The 22,979-nt window shown below is 39.1% G+C and overlaps 1 protein-coding gene across 7 annotated transcripts in view; it reads right to left on the bottom strand.

Annotated features, from left to right (window-relative positions):
* The window catches only part of Lmo3 (LIM domain only 3), a 63,250-nt gene that overhangs the window by 31,256 nt on the left and 9,015 nt on the right, over positions 1-22,979 (bottom strand). For all 7 annotated transcript variants that reach the window (XM_055611645.1, XM_055611620.1, XM_055611636.1 and 4 more), the window contains one exon: positions 22,596-22,809. In XM_055611645.1, the coding sequence (XP_055467620.1) occupies positions 22,596-22,801 (206 nt within the window). In that variant the 5' untranslated portion in view covers positions 22,802-22,809. The remainder of the gene's footprint in view (positions 1-22,595; positions 22,810-22,979) is intronic.

Below are 22,979 nucleotides of genomic sequence, written 5' to 3'. Positions count from 1 at the left end.
TGGGAGGGGCAAATGAGGAAAACAAAATACAGATGAGGAAATAGATTAAGTGATAATTCATTACCATGTTACATATAATTAAAAAAAAAACAGTACCAAAAAAATCACCTATGTTGGAGGTGTAGAAAAACAAATCTGAAAAGATTCGGGTTGCTAGGAAATTAAACATCAGCAGGCTCTTGTAGGTTATTTGTTTTGCATTTTTGTCCATCTAAAACTTTAAATTTTTCATATTGCATATGTATTTCTTTTGAAATAAAAACAGACTTATTAAATTTGGTGATGAAAAATACAACATTTACCATCTATAATTGATAATTGTTAACATTGTTTTGCTGGTTTTAAATCTATTAGTAAAAGAAATATACTTTTTTTTTTTTTTTTTTTACTATGCTCAGTGCACACTGCAGATTAGTTTGCTATGTTCTCTTCTAGTCTGTGAAACATAGTTGTGTCTGTGGTAGAAACCCATTGCTCTGTGATCATGTTGTCTGAGCGTGAGCTCTGAATGTTTCAAAGCTGAATCATAAAAATCATGTTAGTTATTGAAGGAATATGTGCAAGGATCAGTTATCCATTATTACGTGATAGTTTAGATAGGTGTGGAATGTTCAATGCTTAACAGTAGAAGAAACCATTGGGTGGAAGTAGAGGTTTAAAAGCCATTAAAATATGAGAAAGAGCTGAAAATAGTCGTGTGTGCCTATAATCCTAGTGATTGTGTGGCTAAGTTAAAACAGCAACAGGAGAAACAGTGACATTTCAATAAGATCAGAGTTTGCACCATGCCATCATTCTCTCTAAGTGTTTATGGGCATAAGCCACCTGAAATCCATCAAAATTGGGTAGCATTGTGAAATCTAAAAGACTAGAAAGCTTTTACAAGGGAGAACTCTACACTATTGGAAGATTAGAAGAAAGACTGAGGTGATTTATAATAAAATGCCCTTTGGTTTCAGCAATTAGATAGCAGTGATTTCAGTATCAGTAGCATGGATGGGGTTGGTACACAAGCCATACAGGGGTGGGAAAAAAATGAGGCTGAGGATGTGCAGATGCCAGGAGTGGAATATTCATTTTAAGAAAAGAATCATGGAGGGGGAGATAGAAAGACATGGAGAGGACTGGAGCTCCACAAGGAGAGCAACAAAACCAAAAAAATCTGGGCACAGGGGTCTTTTCTGAGACTGATACTCCAACCAAGGACCATGCATGGAGATAACCTAGAACCCATGCACAGGTGTAGCCCATGGCAGCTCAGTATCCAAGTGGGTTCCCTAGAAAGGGGAACAGTGGCTGTCTCTTTGATCATCTCCTTCTAAGGGGGGAATAGCCTTACCAGGCCACAGAGGAAAATGATACAGCCAGTCCTGATGAGACCTGATAGGCTAAGGTCAGAGGGAAGAGGAGGAGAACCTCCCCTATCAGTGGACTGGGGGAGGGACATGAGAGGAAAAGAGGAAAGGAGGAAAGGATTGGAAGGGGATGAAGGGGGGGTTACAGCTGGGATACAAAGTGAATAAATTGTAATAAATTTTAAAAAATTAATAGAAAAAAAAAGAAGAAAAGAATACTGGGACTGCAGAGTTAGCTCAATGGTCAAGAGACTCAGGTTTGATTCCCAGCACCCCCTTGGTAGTTAACACCTATCTGATACTGCAGTTCTGGGGGTCCTGACTTCTGTGGGCATCGAGCAAGCATGTGGTGTACAAATGTACATGGAGACACACATTCATACTCATAAAATAGCAAAATAAATGAATCTTCAAAAACAAGAATCCCAGACAATAGAGGAATTTGATAATATCAGCACATACTTGAAAGAATGAAAAACTGAATTTTTAGAATGGAAACATTTACACATCGATGGGCTGCATTTTTAGGGGAAAAAGATATAAAGAGGTGAAGAAGAAAAAAAAAGAGATAGCTTCTAAAGTAAAGACCCACAATGCAGGAGGAAATGAAACCGAGGACCTAAACTTGGGTTTAAACGGAATTTATATTGTTTATCATCCGGATGCATGTGATGAAAGTACTTGTAGACGTATGAAAAAGAGATGAAATGTGAATGGTGGCAAGAGAAAGACGCATATAAATTCTGACAAAAAAATTAGTGAGAGCCAGTGTATATATTTTGGGGGTTGGTTTTCAGTGCTTAGACATAGATTAAAAGCAGGCAAAGGGGCTGCTATCCCTGGATGGACAAGATAGAAGAAACAAGGTTGGAAGGCTGAGACCAGCATGACAGGTAAACTTCCATTGGGAAAGTAAGGCCAGGAGCCTGAAATAGTTGACTAAACTGGGAAAAGAAAATATATAGCAGGGCAGTTGCGTATTGAAGTCAAGGATCAGCTATAAGACAAGTACAACTGGATGCTAATTAGAGTATAGATTTCTGCGATGAAATATTTTGTGCAAGGACAAGCCACTGTACATGATCCAGAGATGAAGACCTGATATTTAGGATACCCGACAGATTCAATGAACTTGGGCTTGGTTTTAGTTGTGTGGGCTCTATTGATTAAAATCTTCCAGAATTATGACAGGAAGGAAAATCCAACAGTGAGAAACTGAAAACTGACGCATATGAGAGTAGATGAGCTCTGTTGCAGGAAACTTTTTTTTTTTTTTTTTTTTTTTTTGGTACTAGTGAGTGAAGATGTCTTTATCTGGGTTCTCTTGGCTTCGTGGAATATGGAGTATGAAGGAGGCATGGTCCCTTGCCTCTGCTGACAGCGGAAAGGAAAACTGACTCTTAAGTTAGAGGCAAATGACAATCGAAGGAATGGTTGAACCTCAATTAAAGCAATATTTTGTTTCAGAAAGTATCTTACCAAGTAAGATTGTAGATGTGAGAAGTTCCCTGACAAGGACATTAAAGCTCGAGAGACATTTACTGGGAAAGTGTGTAGGTAGCAGTAGACCAACATACAGGTAGAGGAAGGAAATAAAAACAAAACATGTCTAGAGTTCACTTTGGGTGGCAGGGAGCTGATGATATCCTCTCTCCTCCTCCTCTTTCTCTCTCCCTTTCTTTTTCCTCCCCCCTCTCCTCTCCTTCATCAGATTCTTTACTTTTTCCCCCTCTACTTAAAGGCAGGTATTGCAAAGTAGCACAAGCCTGCTTCAACTCAAGATCATCCACCTGAGCTTTCCAAGTGCCAAGTGCCAAGTACTGGAGTCACAATGTGACTTAATCTAAAGTTTTGTACATAATTTTTGCAGGTTAAATTTCCATAAACTTGACATAAACTAGGATTGTCTTAGAACCTAATCTGAAAAAATAGTTCACAGCCAGGTGTGGTGGTATACGTCCTTAATCCCAGTACTCTGGGAGGCAGAGTGAGGTAGATTACTAACTTTGAGGCCAACCTAGTCTACAAAGCATATCCTGGGACTGTTGTGCAGAAAAACCCTGTCTCATAAAAACAAAAACAGAACAAAACAAACAAAAAATAGAAGGAAAGAAAGAAAGAAAGGAAGGAAGGAAGGAAGGGAGAAAGAAAGAAAGAAAGAAAGAAAGAAAGAAAGAAAGAAAGAAAGAAAGAAAGAAAGAAAGAAAGAAAGGAAAGGAAAGGAAAGGAAAGGAAAGGAAAGGAAAGGAAAGGAAAGGAAAGGAAAGGAAAAAAGAAAAAAAGGAAGAAAAATAGTTCTATTGGAGTGGCCTGTAGGCAATTCTGTGAAGCATTTTTTTTCTTTTAATTTTTATTTTATTTAGGTTTATTTATTTTACATCCTAAGAGTTCTCCCTCCCTCCTCTCCTCTCAGTTCCCCCAGCCTGTTCTTTACCCTTCTCTTCTCCCTTGCCCCAGAAAATGGGAGTCCCCTCTCCCCATACCAACCCTTCCTAGCACAGCAGGACTGAGCACAACCTTATCCCTGAGGCCAGGCAAGTCAGCCCTGCCAGGGGAAAGTGATCCAAAAGCAGGCAATAAAGTCTTTGTCAGAAACAGCCCCCCACCCTAATCTCTACACACCAGGTGACCCACATGAAGACCAAGCTGCTCATTGGCCACATATGTGCAAAGGGTCCTACATCCAGACCATTCATGTTCCTTTGTTGATGTCTCAGCCTCTGTAAGCCCCCATGGGTCTGGGTTAGTTGTCTCTGTTGGTCTTCTTGTGGGGTTCCTGTCTCCTTCATATTCTTAATTAGTGATTGACGTATGAGGGCCTAGCCTATGATGGGCAGAGTCAGCCATGGGCAGTTGGCACTAGATTATATAAACAAGTAGGTGGAGTGAGCCATAGAGAGCAAACTATAAGCAGGACTCCTTCATGATCTCTGATGTGTTTCCTGCCTCCAAGCTCCTGCCTGGGTTCTTGCCCTGTCTCCCCCTCTTGATGAATGGTGAGCAAAAAGCTAAAATACAACCCTTCTTCCTCATGTTGCTTTCTGTCACAGCAACAGAAAAGCAATCAGCAAGTTGGAGAAATGACTGATAGATTAAGGACACTGGCTATTCTTCCAAAGGTCCTGAGTTCAAGACCCAGCAACTACTTCTTGCCTGTGGGCACACATGCAGTCAGAATACTCTGTAAATAATAAAAGCAATCAGGAACATGTAGTGACTGGTGATTTGGGGATGGAGAGGCCTGCTGAGATAAGCATGACTTCACATGCCTGACATTTGGTTGGAACATATTTCCCTTAATTCCAAGGAAAGTGTACTACCTACCACAACCTTGGGGAGAGGCAAGGAACCCTTTTGCTTTGCAAGGAGTTGCCCGGACCTCACAAGCAGAGTCAGAGCTGCCTGCTTCAATAAACTCTGAGGACATGGTAAAGTGGAAGTAGCAATGGGACATGTTGGTGAGTGGTGGTGATCCCTTTTCCGACATTCGGGATGCTACAAGCATCCTCAAACACTAGCCCATTGTACAGTTTTTTTTTTTAAGTATAGAAAATATTGATACTAGAATTAGGATTCTAGCCAAGAGGTTACCTGCAGGTTATCCAGGTACCATCATCTTTATCATCTTAATTTTAAGAGACTTCCTTCATAGGTTTAAATAAAGAAACACAGTTCATCCAGATATGAGCAAACACTGGGACAACAGAAGCACAGCCTGATAGACTTGAATCGTAGCTGTCCTTCTGGGGAGGTATGAGAGCCCTGGACGACCTGCCTTTAAATTCATCTCCCTCAGCCATCTGCATTTCCACCACGTGCCACACCTGTGTTCTAAGCACTGCTTCTTTTCATTGCAGTTCACTTACTCTTGTATTTAAATGAGTTCACTTGAATGATCTTAGAAATAAAATAAATACCTCTATATATCATAATTCAGAATATACATACATACATACATACATACAAACATACATACATATGGGTTAAGGGAAAAGAAAACTCTGAAGAACATTAAAAAAAAACTATCATTTATAAATTGGTGTTGGAAAGTAATTTGACCTGAGCTTCCTGGAAGACAAAGAAAAAAAGAAAGGAATTCATAACGCCTAACACAAAGTGCCATTTAATTATGGACAGGCCCCGGAACTTATTTGATTCTCTGATCTGGGAGAATTGTCACCACTGATTTCACTGGATGTTGTGTGATATGGTAAACAATGTGCACAGGAGGGGCTGGGGCGATCGCTGGGTTGATTTAGTGCTTGCTAAACAAGCACGTGGGCCTGGCACCAGCACTGGAGCATGCATCTGCCACCTCAGTACTGGGAGGATACCAGAATAGCTGAGATGGTCAGCACCAGGTTAGGAAGAGTGAAGGAGACACTTGGGGCAGCTCTCTGGCCTCCAGACACCCGAGTGAACACCCACAACAATCACCTACACACATACAAACACTTACGCACTAAAATATAAATAATTTTTAAACTTCCATGACCGCAACACTTAGCAATTACAGGATTTTTTGGAATATTCTGTAGTATAGGCTAGTGGTAAAACCCTGATATATAATTCTCTGTAACAGTCCTGGAAGACCAAAACAAGAAAGGTTTATGTCAAAAGCATAGCTCTGTAGAACACTCTAAACTCAGGATATTTAATACTGTAGGAAGGAATAGTTTAATATTCAGGTTTTCAGATGACCTGCCATAAATGTTGTTTCTTTCAGCTGCCTTTTGTGAAATCAAGAATGGAAAAGCAGTGATTGACGCTGTAATCTCTGCCAAGAACACAGTACCAGATGCTGTCATGTGACAAAGTCTGCCTGTGGACTGAAGAGTCACAGCTAAATCACGAGTGCAGATGGAGACCCTCGGTCTGAGGACAGGAAGGAGGGTGGGCCACAGCAAGCTCTCCTTAGCCAGGGCTACTCCTCCCACTCCAACACACAGCTGAGCGGAAAACCCTTGGCACTATAGTTAGATAAATTTAAAATACGCAGTACCCAGGACTGAGAAGATGGCTGGGGCGGGGGGGGGGGGGGTAAAGTGAACAGGAGGACCTGAATGTCCACATGAAAAATGTAGGCGTGTCACAGTCTGAAATTCCAGCACTGGGAGGCAGAGAGTGGAGCATTTCTGGGGCTGGCTGACTACCTGCCATATCCAAATATTGAGCTTTGGGCTCGTACATAGAGAGAGAGAGAGATCTTGCCTTGAAAAATAAAGTAAGCAAGAAGAAGACAGTCAGCCACATCCTCTAGCCTCTCCATGTTTATGTGTGGATACACACCCACCCTTTTCCCCCCCCACAGACATGCACACACACACACACTGTGAACATATAACTTTCTACAGCACTGATAAAAACTTCTTGTGTGGTATTATCTGAGTCAGGCCCACTGGATTGAAGGAATACCTGCAAAGATATTGCACATCTCTGGATGTCTCTTTTTAGCAGGCACAATCACCCCACAAACTTTATTAATGGGTGTGTCAGTAAGACTCTGCCAACAGGGGAGAGAGCTCATGACACACATCTCTTGACACCCCCCAAACACACACACACACACACACACACACACACACACACACAGTAGCGGATACTGCTCCCTTCTGCTTCTCTGATGCCTGAGCTTAGCCCCTTGTGGCTCTGACAATGTAACGCTTTCATAACCGTTTTTACAAAGTACACATAATCCATACACAGTTGGTTTCAAATATTACTGGGAGACAAATTTGTTCGTAAAATGGTAAAATTAGATAATGCATCGCATCCAAATTTGTGCTCTCCTCTCATAACAGCATGTGCAGCGGCAGAGGCAGCTTATTCACGTGAGCGCTCTGTCCCCCTCCAAAGAGCCAACATAGCTCCTTGCCTCCGGTCTTGGCTGACTCTCTTCTCCAAAGTCTTGCTTTCCATCCAGTGTATTCAACTGCCCTAGTCCCACGAGGCTATGTGGACAGCGCCTTCCATTTTAAATTGTAGTAACTGTGAGTACAGCCAGGCTGTCAATCTCAAAGGTATTTATAACCTGCACACACACAAACGCAATGAGCAGAGTGACTCTGCTTAACCAGCTCTGACTACCCACTTTAAGAAAATCGTGGGGTGTGCCCAGGATCCAATGCTAACAATTTGTTACGCAAGACAGTGTTACAGCTTTCTAAGTGGTAAGTAACTGTTTAAAAATTCCCAAGCATTCTGAAAATGTTTCACTTAAACATTTCTGCAATAAAATCTTATTGAACTGTTGCTTTCATTAATTTTCTACAGACTGAGAGCGAGGAACTCAAGTTCGATTTTTTTTTTCTTTCAACTTTGCCTACTACTAGCAAATAAACTGTGGCTCTTTTAAAAAATAAACCCCTGGCCTTGGGTTTTGGCCCCTTAATAGTAGCCTACATGGTTGGCTACCCTTGGTGTTAAATTTTCTTAAATTGTATTTCTGTCAGTGTTTCATTTTTTTTAAGCAATGGACCCTATAATAGCAAGCACTGGTCTGTCAGGAGTGCATTTTAACAGCACGACACAAGTATTTTTCACTACAGGAGACAAACAATGATATGTATTACATGCAGTAAACATTGCTTTGGTACACAGAGTTCTTTTAGCATTTATCTGTCTCAAATCTCGCTGTGTCCTGAAGGGGGACTTGCAGAGGAAAGAGAGGAAGCCTGCCTCCTATTAACATTGCCAGTGGCTACGGCACAGCAACGGAATCACCACAGCAATCATAAAAGAGAGGCTTGATTTAATATTAAATGACCACACCGAGACCTGCCGGCTCATACTCAGGGAGCCTCCCACTTTCGAGCAGCCACCATGCTTTCCTCTATGACTCCTTTTCCAAGTACTCATATTGGCTTGCCCCTGTCACAAAATGTCATTACCAAGCAAGTTTCTTTTTTTGTTGTTAATTTTTTTTTATTCTACAATCTTTCAAGTATATTCTTACCATTTTAACAGTAGACATTGTTCCGAGAAAGTAAAAATTTCCAACAAGATACTGAATACTGTGGTTGATATAGTTAGTGAGTTTTGAATGTTCCTGTATAGAGAAGATGTACTAGTTGTAACAACAGCTCCTCATATTTTCTTTATCCATTTATTTATTTATCTATCTATCTATTTATTTATTTATTTATTTATTTATTTATTTATTTATGCATGCTCTTTATAGGCTGATCCTAGCCCTCTCCCTCCTCTCCTCCTAGTCCCACCCTCATGGCCTTTCCCCCAATCTCCTCTCTCCTCAGAGAAGGGGAGGCCCTCAAGGGTTATCAGTCCATCCTGCCACCTCAAGTCACAGCAGGCCTGAGCACATCCTCTCCCACAGGGGCCTGACCAAGCAACTTTCAATCAAACATTAAAAGCCACTAATGTAGAGTTGTCTTCAAATTGGGAGTAGAAAATTCCCAGGGATCCTTTAAAAATATTAGCATTTCAAGTTTTGATTTTTTTAAATATTTCAATATCATTATAATAATTTAAAATTATGCAGTGGAAGCTGGGTTTGGTGGCTCATGGCTTTAATCCCACACTCGGGAGGCAGAGGCAGGTGGATCACTGGGAGGTCAAGGCCAGCCTGTACTACAGCCTGAACTACAAAGTAAGTTCAGGTCAGCCAAGGCTACACAGAGAAACCCTGATTCAAAAAACCATCACTTTTTTAAGATTTTATTTTGATTGTTTTAATCATATGTACATATCTGTATACAGACAGGTGTCCCTAAATGCAGTACCCATGGAGGCCAGAAGAAAAGAGGGTAACTGATCCTTGTGAGTTAAGAGTTATAGCCAGTTGTGAGCCATACAGTGTGGATGCTAGGAACTGAACTCTGGTCCTCTGAAAGAACAGCAAGCATTCTTAACTACTGAGCCAGCCATCCCTCTACCCTCCCAAGTTTAATAAATATAGATAATTTGAAGGTATGAACTTAATTGTTTTAAAGAACCGTCAAAATGTTTAGAGAACATTGTGAAACATGAAAGACTCAATACAAAGATACTGATAAGCTTACATCTTTGTCACTCAAAAAAATAAAAGAAAAATCAACACTATTAAGGAAACCTAAAACAACCTAAAATTTATAAATCTGCTTTACAAGGTCATGGACTTTCACAGACGAGTGAGGGCAAGTAAGATATCCAAGCAAGCTGTCACTTCAGCTACAGAAGAAATCCAATTTTCGCTAATTCCCCTAAAGAGTCCAATTGGTCCTAATAAGAATCTTCACTGTTAGGACTTTTTTTTAATGTGGCCTCACGTGCACATGATATTTAGCTATTTCTTCATCCATCTTCTTTGTAAATGAAAGGCTGGCAAAAGATCTTATTACAGCAGCAGCTTTTCATATTTGTGATTATTAGTCACTCTTAAACCTCATCTTAATCTGTTTCTTTAATGTTCTTTTTATGTTTAATTTTCCCACTACCTTATATTCATAACTCAGTGAAATTCTTCCTTCGTAGCAACAGAAGCTGCCAGCGAACTGTCGGTTGGTGTGTTTAGCTCCTTCCCAGGGCCATCCCCGGCAGATCCCTGGAAGAGCAGGTCACCGCTACCAGCCAATAAGCACTCAGGGGCCCCAGGGTTCGAACAACTCACAAAAGAATGCACAGGCTAGGATATGTTGGGATGGGGCAAATTTCAAATCTAGGCTGTTCACCAACAGACCTCTGAAACCTGGAGAGTAGATCTAACCTTGCTCAGTAGACAAGCTGTTTGGGGAATTGGCAAGAACTTGTGTGACTTAATTTTTTTAAATAAATTGGTACTCACAGAAGGTAAACACCACATGAATTGGTCATAACAGGAGTATCTGACTATTCTGCCTCATGCTGGTGGTGATGGGAACCTCTCCGGTATGAGAACGATGAGTGAAGTGTAGCAAAGTGGATAAAATTATGAGCTATTAAGCCTAGTGGGCTGGCTCACACCTGCCATCCCAGAGCTCAGCAACTGGAGAGGCTGAGGCACAAGGGGAGCTGTGAGTTGGAAGCCATGTGCTTCAACTTTACTCTACAGCGGGTGGTAAGATAGGCTGGGGTCCAGAGTGGGACCCTATCTCAAAAAAGAAATCAACGAGGATGTGTGTTAGTAGAGTTAAATTAGCAGGGCTTTTTTCCTGACACCACAGAGCCTTGGACTTGCTCTATAGTATTCTGTTAACTGGGCATGATGGCACAAGCCTGCTACCCAGCACTAGGAAGGTAGACGCAAGAGGGTCAGGAGGTCGAGTTCAGCCTCACTTATAATGCAGCTTTGGGAGCAACCACGAGAATGAGACCCTGGCTCAATAAAAGAACAGACGACAAATAAAGCAAACAGAAATTTAAAAAAAAAAATAAGATAAAACCCCACACCACACCTGAGAGGTGGATACCAAACACTGTGATTATTACCAGTAGATAAATTTCTAAAATAAACTTTTGAACAAGAATTAATTTAAAATCTCTTTAGAGTTAACTGTTGCAGGTCTCTGCAGATACCCGCTGCTGATCAAAAACGCAGAACATTCAACACATTCGGTCAAACGAACAGAACAGCCAATCTCTTCAAAACCGGTCTTTGTTTAATAACGATCCCTGACAAGTTTATGTAAGCAATCAACAAGTGGTGGGGTCAAGATAAAGCAACCGCTGCTTAAAAAAACCAGACCCCATCTACTTCAGAAGAAAGTAGTTGTGAGTGATTAGGAATGTCGACTCAGCCTGCACAAGATGGTGGTGATAAGGCACGACTGGGGAAACTGGAAGCCGCACAGAAAGCGTACCCGGGACTCTATGATAGTAATGGTCAGTTCTTACTCAGCCTTTGGCCAACACTAGCCTTGTGAACCATATTTCTGTGTGTGGATGTGAACTATCAGTGCCGCTCTTCCAAGTCCTATCCAGTGAGATCCAGGGCACCTTAGCTCAGGTTCTCAGCAAGTGTTTGTGGTGACAGACCCCAAGACCGTCTGGATTTACACGTGGGTACAAACACTTTGACTTGCACTCTGTTTAATTTACTTCTTTCATTTCCAGAAAGTAATCACAGTTTATCCACATACTCAAAAATACTAGAGAACTGGAGAGATGGCTCTGTGTCTGAGAGCATTGGCTGTTCTTCCAGAGAACCTGAGTTCTACTCCCAGCACCCACAGGGCAGCTCACAACCACCTGTGACTTCAGTTTCAAGGAGATCCAAAACACTCTTTCCGGTTCAACACATCATCAGACACACATGTGAAAAATGGCCATACACAATAATAATTTTTTTTAATTTATATAAGGAACAAATAATATTTTAGGTTTTTTCTCATTTTTGTTTATTTATTATTTATTACAGTTTATTCACTTTGTATCCCAGCTGTTGCCCCCCCTCCTTCTTCTCCCACTATGCTCCTCCTGTAGTCCACTGATAAGAAAGGTCCTCCTCCCCTTCCATCTGACCCTAGCCTATCAGGTTCCATCAGGACTGGCTGCATTGTCTTCCTCTGTGGCCTGGTAAGGCTGCTCCTCCATTAGGGGGAGGTGATCAAAGAGCCAGCCACTGAGTCCATGTCAGAGATAGGCCCCGTTCCCCTTATCCCTTCCTGGTATTAACCTACCACGGATGAACCAGGGTTAGGTTCAGGGCGAGCATTGGGTTTAGCCTAATGTTCCTCTCATAGGATTAGGAATGTGATGTATCATGATGTATCAGAATGTGTCCAGTAACAGCACACCTTTCCTAGAAGATGGCTTAATGCTCTGCATGCCAATTAGAGCAGATATGTCAGGTTAAATGTTTTCTTTTCTTTAAAATCAGTTTAATTCCAGAAGCCTGGCCCTAACTTTTCACTTTTGCTCTCTCTCTCTCTCTCTCTCTCCTTCTCTCTCTCTCTCTCTCTGGGGGGTGGGGGAAGGAGAGAGCACATACATGCTTAGTGCATCACCACTAACTGACATCTCAGGCTGATCTTATCTTTTTGAAACAGAGAGAAAACCACATCAAACTCGGCATACCCGACTTCAAAAGTTGAAAAGTGACAACATTTGAAAAACTTCCACCTGTGTACATTTTATTGCCTGAAAGATCTCAGCCCCGCTGTGATCTGCCGGAGAGCTCATCTGCTGGCCAGGGGCTGTCTTTCTGAGGGAACACTGGGGTTTGCCTCACTGCAGCAGGCATCTCCTTAGACTCGCAGGGAAAGACAGTGGAGTTCCAATTGTTTTCCAACCACATCAACGTACGTGAACAAGTGTTGACTTGAAATCAAACACAATTATACAATAACCTACGGATTACTAACAGGTGGTTATATTACCACGAACTCGTGGTTTGGGAAGCATATTTCATAGCTACTGTGTAACTATGAAACTGGTTGGGATGTCCGAATAAAAAGACACGCAAAAAATAAGCAAGAGTGACAAGATTTCCCATGTAACTCGGTACACAAGCTCTGTAATCCCAAAGGGTATTATTGAGTGTGGCTCAGTTCATACAGCTCACTGTGGAACACTCAGAATGTGAATTCCCTCTGAACCCATGACAGGGACAGCAGAGGTCCTCGTGCTGACTGCCTTTACCTCTCGGCCTCATCTTGGTACACACACAGTGGCCCCTCTGATGTTCCTCAAAATAATCAGGTGCATTCCTATCCTAAGGTCTTCATCCCGACTCTCTCCTGTGCTCATCATGTGTTTCAGATACATGCCCCTTGTCAGCTCTGACATCTCCTTCTGGACTATAACTGAGGGCACTGCCTCATGGAGGCCAGTTATATGCATAACCTCAGGAGGTCAGTTCTCCATTTCTCCATCTCTTCTGTCTTCTCCTCCATCTCCCCACACATGCATGTATGCACACACCCATATACATACACATTTTATATGCCTCCTGCATTGCCTCATTTCCCCCGTAGGTACTGATGCCTCTATAACCTCTTCCTGTTCTGCTGCTTCTCTGCTCTGACTAATTAGAATAAAATTTCTATGAGGGCAGCAGCTATTTTTGTGTTTTATTCAGCAATACATCCTTGTTACCCTAGAACAATTATATTTATTGGATGAGAGAATGAGGACAAGAATGCTAAATGTTTTGCAAGATGTCAGTTGTACCTGGCATTAATAGCCTGCCAATATCTGTGCAAAGAGATGCAACACTTCAAACACAGTTTTATCCCTATCTTCCTCTAAATCTAAAAACACAGCTCTGCAGCTCAGCTTTTCTAGAGATTTCTAACCTCAAAAACTATTTTTAAAAAGGGTATATTTATCCTAAAACCTTTCTTCTGAAGTTTGTCTTTGCTATATTTTCTATATATATATATATTTCTTTTCTATATTTTTTTATCCTAGGGACTAAACTCTCGGCCCCGTGTTTACTATGTCCATAGTCTACTACTCAGCTATAGCTTAACTTTCCTCTCAAATTTTTCTAATTTCACCCAGTCATACACATCTCATTTTTTGCATTGGTTTTGAAGGTCATAAATGGAATAAATAAAATTATATATTTTTACTTAGTTATTTAGCAAGAATGGTACCTATATTTGTCAGTTATAGAAAAAAATTAAATGTTACGCTTTTCACAAATTTCTCAGATTGAATAGCTGATTATTCACATAGTAAAATATCAATATCTATATTTTAGTGTTGATGTGTCATAAAATCAGTGGTAATATTATATATTGTTTAATTAATTTTTTATTTTTTATATTAATTACAGTTTATTTACTTTGTATTCCAGCTGTAGCCCCCTCCCTCATTCCCTTCCAATCCCATCCTCCCATTCCCCTCTCCAAGTCCACTGATAGAGGCGGACTTCCTCCCCTTTCATCTGACCCTAGCTTATCAGGTTTCATCAGGACTGGCTACAATGCCCTCCTCTGTGGCCTGGTAAGGCTGTTCCCCCTTGGAGGGGAGTGTCAAAGAGCCTGCCACTGAGTGCATGTCAGAGACAGTCCCTGTTTCCCTTACTAGGGAACCCACTTGGACACTAAGCTGCCATGGGCTACATCTGAGCAGGGGTTCTAGGTTATCTCCATGCATGGTCCTTGGTTGGAATATCAGTCTCAGAAAAGACCCCTGTGCCCAGATATTTTGGCTCTGTTATTTCTATATATTATGTATAATTAAATATCGATACTTAAATTATTAGTTTGTATTTCTGAAAGTATAAATAAATGCATATGCAATTCTTCTAGGTCTTAAAATTGGGCTCAATATATAATTGCACTTGCTACTTTTATAGTTGGAGCACATCTGCCCATCACTATTCATACTCATACTTCACGTTACAGGTACAAGCTCTTTCCAGTTTTCTCTCTGTTCCCACCCATCCGGGTAAAGGGACAGCAAACAGTTCACTCCTCTAACTTGGTCTTCATGTGACATCATTAGTGAAAATGTACTTTTATTGAGCAATTTATAGATGTAAAATAAATATTTTACTTGGGATCATAGTATTCAAAAATGGTACAGTCTTGTTTTTTCATGATATGTGAGCATTTTATCAAAGGATGAGAAATTTCAAGTATTTTATTTTATTTATTTTATTTTATGTTGACACAGGGTTTCTTGTAGTACGAAATGTCCTCCAACTATTGGTTCTCCTGCTCCAAACTACCAAGTGCTGGAATTATAGGAACGTGCTACCTTGCCACATGTTAAAAACAAAACAAAAAACCCCACAACTTTAAAAAATAAAACAAATCAAAAAACCAATTTGAAAAACAAGTGACTACGTGCTTCTACTCAAACCGTACTCATCTCAAATGGTTATTAGAAACCACAGCTTTGTCTCAGAGTTCTAAGGCTGAGCTCCCTAGCCTATCTGGAGTTAGCTCTTCCTTTTGTGTTGCCTTTGGAGAGCCTGTATCACTAACAAGGGGGAGGAGGGGGCCTTGGCTTTTTTCTTGTGGTATTTAGATTAATATTAAATGTTAACATTAGCACACTTTATAGAGTCCCATGCCCCTTGCTCGTCCTCCTCCTGTTTGATATTTATGTTTGCTAAAACTGATCTTCTGTTTTATTAATAGGAAGGGCTCAATGTGGGCAGCACTGCATTGCCCCAGTAATAACAATTTCACTTAAATATGGCTTTAGTGTGCTCCTCTGCAAATAATCCTTCGATTCCTAAGAGTCCTTTATTTTCCCAGTAGCCCAGTTGGAGAGTTTTTAATATTAAATTGAATCATAACAACACATGCTGATTAGAGTTTAACTTAATACAAAGCTTAATGTTAATTTTCCAACTTCAAATCAAAGATCCTACTAGTCCAGGATGGTTATTTATCTCCTTCGTGCTTTTATTTGAAAACTTGTAAAGCCTACAGCTAGACAGATTTTACATCATAAACAGCTAACAGAATAGAGGAATTCAGAACTATGACCATCTTGCTGAGAACTCATATTTTGGTGAACATAGAATAGAAACCAAAACTGGTCCATGTATGTGTACATATTATTAACGTAGGGAGTCTGTGAGCATCATATGTATCAACATAATGAACATAATGAAAAGACTATATTCAAATCCCAACCCCTTCAAAGCAAAATTATCCACGGGCATCAATGACAAGAGAGGAAAACTAAGTAAAAATAAGTTGCTTAATCTAGCAAAAAATCCACATAGATGTCACATGTTTCACAGTGTAAGCTTCCTTCAAAATGAATTTTGCATAAATACCTTGGCTGAGGACATACATAGTTTTCAGATAAATTGTGTCTCCATCCTACAACTCTACCTAGAGAAGACAGGCTCAAACTCCAGATAGGTCGGTGAAAACAGAATCACAAGGTAAACATCAAATGGAAACAAACCGAGTATTATGAAGTTTGTCTTTCACCTTAGACTGGCAGAGACTACCATGCAACAACAGAGGTATGCTACGGCTTACAACAGGAGGAAACCAGCTGGCAAAATGTGCTGGCACTTAGCTGGTTTCAAATCTCAACACACCATGAAACTGAAGAGTCAAGAAGAGGAATAAGTGACTTCTGACAGAAACACTGATAACACATGTACCTGCTTCCCGAAAAGAAAAGAAAAGAAAAGAAAAGAAAAAAGAAAAAAGAAAAGAAAACCCGACCAAGAGAATAAGATATTGCTGCTTTTATTTCCACTTCCCCTCTTTTTAAGATCTCATCAGATGTTTATAATAAACGCGACATGCTCCGGCTGACTAGGTGGGGTTGGGGCTGAGATGAAACTGCTCTCTATACTGAAGCTGGGGAAATGTTTTCAAACAAAATACCAAAAGTGGACTTGGAAAGGTTACAGAGCAATGAAGGAAAACACCACGATCATTTAGGGGGCTAAAATTCTTATTTTTAGGATCTATAATTTTTATGTGAGGCAGAAAACTGAACCACATAATACATTTTTATAATGTAAATATTCATTAAAACCATTTACAAAATTACTACTTTCAGCATATTTTCAAAATGAGATTCCTTAATAAATTATGTTTGTGCAGTCCAAACACAGCATTAAGATGTATTATTAGTCACTTAATGGAAGCTAATGGTGAGTTTATAAATGAAGTGCTGGCTTACTTTGGTATTTTCAAAGAGCAACCAAAAATAGATATTCTTTCCCAGAATTCTACATATTTATAAAGTGCAAAATAAGCATTTTTAGTAATTCTCAAATGTAGTTCTTCTAGATGCCTTTAATCCTAAATATACTTGTAGAAACAAATTTTAAAAAAAAATTTTTTTTACAAAGTCAGATAAACTCATCCAACTTCTATTTAAAAACTACCCTCATTGAAGTATTCCATCCATTATAAAATGATGAAAGAAACACAAATAGATAATGTGGAGTATTTTTTTATATTCTGAGAGTCGGTATTTTCCATGAAAATAGCTAAAGTATATAAAACAAGCCAAAACAAAAGTCCCCAAAACAAATAGAGTTAATTATATGAATTATATAAATATTCATTCATCAGAAATAAGGAATAGTGGAATTAAAAACAGAAAGAGGCTATAGACAAATATACAAAACGAAAGATTCTACATTTAGACTAAAATTTTTTGATTGGCGTAGCTTCTGTGCACTTGTCCCTCAGGAAGTGTGCTATGAGACACCAATTATTTTCCCAGACAAGGAACGTTTCTCTAAAGTGTTGTAGCAAATGAAATTATTGTCCCTTCATTATGTTGCTCTATGCGTATTATATAGTCTAAACTAGAATTCAATAACACTTTGCTATGATAAAAGCAAAATGGAAAAAGTACAACTCTTTGCAAAGCTGTAAATAATGCAAAATAGTTTGTATTTTTCAACAGACCATGGCATCAAGTATGTTCATGCATCAGAATATTTTATTATACTAAATTCATATATTATAAAAATGAGGACTGTAGTAAAATGCCTAAAAGCCTCAAATGAAGCTTGTAGGAAAAGTTTATGTATAAGGTATCTCAATCTATAGCTAGAAACTTAACATTTCTTTTAAATCTAGATGATAAAAAGTTATTTTTTAAAAAAATAATGTACTGCTTTCCAGGGCAAATGTTTCCATTTGTTTCATGTTCAAAAGATGGAAGTGAGGGGAAAAGGATGGATACTTTATTTCACATTAATACAGACTCTGCCTTGTCTTGCCCAGATTTGACAGAATTAATAACATATTCCTATTTATATTAAGGCTATAATTATACATCAATATAAATTTAAACTTATATAAAACTCAGAAGTATCAAATTTGATCAGTGTGAAATAAGGTTATAGCTAGATTGATGATCTGTGCAGCATTTTATTTTAATTTTCTCCTTAAGAGTTAGATTATTATATTAAAGCATATGAAAGTTGCAGCCAGCAGAGCAAGCTTCAATCATTTTAGTTAATTGGCAACTTTTGTGGAATGTAAAACAACACTCTTTCCCAGTAGTCTCATTTTAAACAAATCGTGCTCACATATAAAAATAGCAAATTGCATTAAATTTTATGTAAGACATTTTACAGCTTCTCATATAGAAACACCTACAAGCAGCTTTCATAGCATACACTAGGAGCAAACAGCTTTGAGCAAGCTCTCTGGCAAGATACCATTCAAAGAGCTACGAGAGATATGAGCTGTGTCGGCCTAATGCTAAATACACCATATGAATCTGCAAGCTTACACACACATTCAAGCAAACACTGTGCAAAAGATGGAGTGGTAATATTCTTTTTTGCCTCTAGGTCAAAAAGTAAAGGGTTGGGATGTTTCTGTCACTTCTGAGTAGTTAATGTTTACACAAAATCTTAATTCTAAAACTCCGGTTATACATGTCTATTCACATTTTTCAAGATGAAGTAGGGGGCGGTAGTACCAACCAGAGTCTCTTAGGCATGACTACTTAATGTTGCTCTTCTTACCCAAACATTGACTATTCTTATAGGCTATCAATTTTAACCCCCAATTTGAAGTCTAAAGATGCGGTTTCCCCCCTATTTTGTCATAAAATTACCTTTAAAATCTTCTAAAGAATGTATTAATGTGGTGGCCTCATTTTTAATGAATACGTTTTTGGGTTCTGACACATAACTACCTGATCTCATACAGACTGCACATCCTTGTTCTGAAAGGGGAGTTTTTCAAAGTCAATATTTCTTTCTTTCTTTCTTTCTTTCTTTCTTTCTTTCTTTCTTTCTTTCTTTCTTTCTTTCTTTCTTTCTCTTTCTTTCTCTTTCTTTCTTTCTCTCTTTCTTTCACACACACACACACACACACACACACACTCTCTCTCTCTCTCTCTCTCTCTCTTTCATGGAATAAGTTCCAGAGGAGGAAGAATTCTACAAATGGGTGGATTTTTGTCTCCTTAAATATGTGCATCTTTGTTCACAGAAAAATGACAGATCAAAGGACAAGTCAGAACGACAGGCCAGTTTCAGGAAGTGAGCAGTCACACTCTGCAGTCCAACGTGCACCAATTGTTGGTCTTTCGATTTTCCTTAAACGGGACTGACTGCATCACAAAGGTTTAAAAAAAAATTGTCTGGAAGAAAGACATATGTATCATAATAATGAATGTCTTCAGAAACTATCCTTCTATCTAAATTCATATATTTTTATATCATTTAATACCTCACTATTCAAAGGACTTGCATAGTTTCATTAGGTAACGACCCCAGTCACACAGAATAAGAGCCAAGCCTTCTCAAACTCAAAGCCATGAATAAACTGTTTCTTTTTGTTTGTTTGTTGGATTTTCTTTTTTGGGGGACAAGTTAATTAGGCTGTTAAATACAATTGACAAGATATTTCCTTCTTCTACAGCTATGAACAATTATGTACTGTAGGATAAAGGCAATAAGCAACAATTTATTATCATAGACAATGTTTTTTTTAGCATTTTTTTTTCCTTAGGTACCTAGTGACTCAGAGGGATAATCCAAATCTGAATTTTATTTGTGGCTTGTTTGGTACTGCAACAAAATCATATAATACATACAGTCCACAAATGAAACTATTCTGAAACAGAATTTAAGTAGTTAAATATTGACTGAGAAAAATATAAAAATATATACTTAACAAAGAGGGAAAGGAACAAAATGATTTTTGAGGTTCAGCAAAATAGACACAGAAAAGTATTTGTTTACTAATAACATTATATCTATTCCCATAATAAAATAAACCATTTTAATAGCCCCAGAGTCTTAATTCTGAAACTTTAATTATCCATTGACTGCTTTATGCATATTTCCACAAACAAGTTTGAACACAATGGCTAGAATCCAAGCATCATTACTTAATGATGTTCTTTCCTTATTTTTAATTTTGGCTGTTGTTTCAAATTCTACCTTCTAGACAGTAGGCATCTAATAAGCATTTGTAAAAGGCTGTATCTGATCAAACCCTGCTATGTATGAATATATTTGACATGTGATGATTTAAAATACAGGATCAGATTATTTTAAGTTTGTAGAGACACATCTGTACGATGTCACCAAGACCTATGGTTTTCACATAAAACATAGCACATCTGTGGCATATTTTATAACTCCTAACAACAGCGAATTCACGTGCCAGTTTTCCACTTCACTTCAGTGCTTTTCAGGTGTTGATGAAATTGCCGAAGTCATAGTGTACACAGAAAACCCTCAGCTTAAATAAGCTTGCTGTTAACAACTTAGTCTGAAATGTTAACAATCCTTGGGCTGTTAACATAACAACTGGCCATTAATGTGGTAATGACCAATTTAAGAGGAAATTGGTCTTTGAGAAATGAATATATTGGTGATCAGGACCATATTTGAAAGAGTAAGATGTATTTATAATAAGTTAACTGACATTAAAACTAAAGCTTAGCAGAAATTAAAAGTTTTATCACAAAAAGCAACATGAATTTTGGTTTATTTTTTAGAGAATGGTGGAGACTTCAGGATATGGAAACTATTTTGATAAATTCCCTTGGATGAAACATTTACTTGAGATCGACAGACCCTGGGTTAAGATCATATCCTATTTGCTATCACAAGGAAGAATAAAACAAAAACAAATCTAAGGTTACTTTTTCTGTTGTCGACACTCTGAAAATGCAAAACTATTTTACTCACAATATAGGCAAACTCCAAACCGTTCAAGCAACATTCTTGGCGGTTTCCATAATGTTTATCTTTTTTACTTATTAAAATGCCTACTCTATCCCAAACTATATAAACTCCTCATTTGCGGCTGCAGATCTAAATCCACTTGATATACCAAAATTGTGCATAACGTAAGTCAAAAGGAGTCAAAAAGCTGTGGGTATTGGTTAGTGCAGACAAAGCGAACCTAGAAAGCAACACGTCAGATCATGAAAAGCAAACACAAACGCTTTATCTGGAAATGAGGCCCTCATTCACAATGAGCACAGGAGACATTTTTTTATTTCAAAGAAGAAAAGTTCAAAGACTTGAGAGTTCTAAAAGAATTTGTGTTGTAGGTTAACTCTGATGAGTTTTGCCACCGTAATGAGGGAAATCCTGGCTCCTGGGAGTCCCTTCCCATTGTTGGCACCTTGTGTGCTTCTGAGCTCTGGGACCACTGGGAAGTGGTCACAAGTGCCTATAATTAGCCAGGAGGCGGTAAGCACAAGCCAGAGCAGTGCTACCAGGGGAGAGCAGAATGTGGAAAGCCACACTGGATTCGCCCTCATCCAACTACCATTAATTAAAAGATATATATGTATTAGGATAAAAATCTGACTTTAAATAGCTGAATTACAGATTAAGAAAAGAGGGATCAAATGCCTAAGAACCACCTCCCAGAATGACCAAGATGGTTGGGTAGGGAGTTACCACCAATTGATAAATTTTGTGTCATAAGGAAAACGATTCAAAATAAATAGCTTAATGTCAGGCTAGAAAAAAATGATTAATTGTATCAAATATGAAAACCCAAATGATGCCATATATCATTTCTCTAATTTGATAGATCCCTACTGTATTAAGATAAGTAATTTGCAGCTAAGTCAAGTCACAAAGTACCCTGAAAAAAAATTTTTCTTCAGTAGCATCTGTGTGTTGACTAAAAGCAGGGGAGAACATTGAGCTAACTTCAAGCTGTCATAATTCTGGATATCCACCTTGTCTTGAAATTGTTCTGATGTTCGTACTTTGGTGGGTGGCAACTGGTGCCCATCAACTTTGATGTCTTTACTTTTCATTCTCCTTAAAAATCACAAGAGAATCTGCAGTTGCTCAGTGTTGACACAATCACTTAGGTATCACTAGGTGGCCAGACACAATCCCACCTGTGCATATGGTTCCAAAACCTCACAGTAACACGTACAAGTGAAGACTTTAAATGTGACTTCCTTTAACATACATGAGATAGGAAAGCTAGCTGCATAACCAGACTGCCTGTTCCAACTAGAAAGTTGAACTTATTAATAGTTCAGAGCTAAAATGTCTAGCTAAGAAACAGACACATTTCTCTGTCAGCCTCAATCAGTTTTGTCGCTTATGCTTGCATGAAGGAAACAAGCCCGATGCTGTTTTCATCTAGGTACACCCTTGGCATGAGGTGCAATGTTCAGTGTAATGAATGACCGAGTCTTCAATCAGAACACTTGGACAAGACAACTAGAAACCCTTTAGATGTTTTTGCTGGCTGTCCCTTAAGCAGACATTTGTTTGGCTTAGGCCAACATTTTGAAGGCTGGCAGAGTAACGTCTTTCAAGAACATCAGTCGGTGGGTACGGAAATCAAACGAACCAACCAAGAGGACACTTAACAAAGTACTGCAAAAGACACGCAGCCATCACTGGTGTGCAATGATTCCTACCTCAGGTAGTCTCTGCGGCAGAGGATGAGGTTGGCTTTCGTGTACAGAGTGGAGCCCACCTCTCCCAAGCGACAGTCACAGCAGGCACACTTCAGGCAGTCCTCATGCCAGTATTTGTCCAGCGCCTTTAGGAGATACCGGTCCTTGATTTTGCGGTTGCAGCCAGCACAACCTTTCGGCTTGGTGTCTGGCTGAACTGAGAGCATTTGTATGCCTGAGGACAAGAAAGGAGAAAGGAGAGTTGAGACACCAAGACAGAAGGAAAGACAAACAAGTGGAGAGTTAATGCTGCTCCTGTGCAGTGTTACTCCTTACTTTTCTTTCCTTCCTTCCTTCCTTCCTTCCTTCCTTCCTTCCTTCCTTCCTTCCTTCCTTCCTTCCTTC

This window comes from Psammomys obesus, unplaced genomic scaffold (assembly GCF_907164565.1).
Source record: "Psammomys obesus unplaced genomic scaffold, mPsaObe1.curated_primary_1811, whole genome shotgun sequence".
In the NCBI taxonomy this organism is placed as follows: Eukaryota; Metazoa; Chordata; class Mammalia; order Rodentia; family Muridae; genus Psammomys; species Psammomys obesus.
The sequence above is the reverse complement of the archived record's forward strand: the minus strand, read 5'-3'. Positions and strand labels throughout refer to the sequence as shown.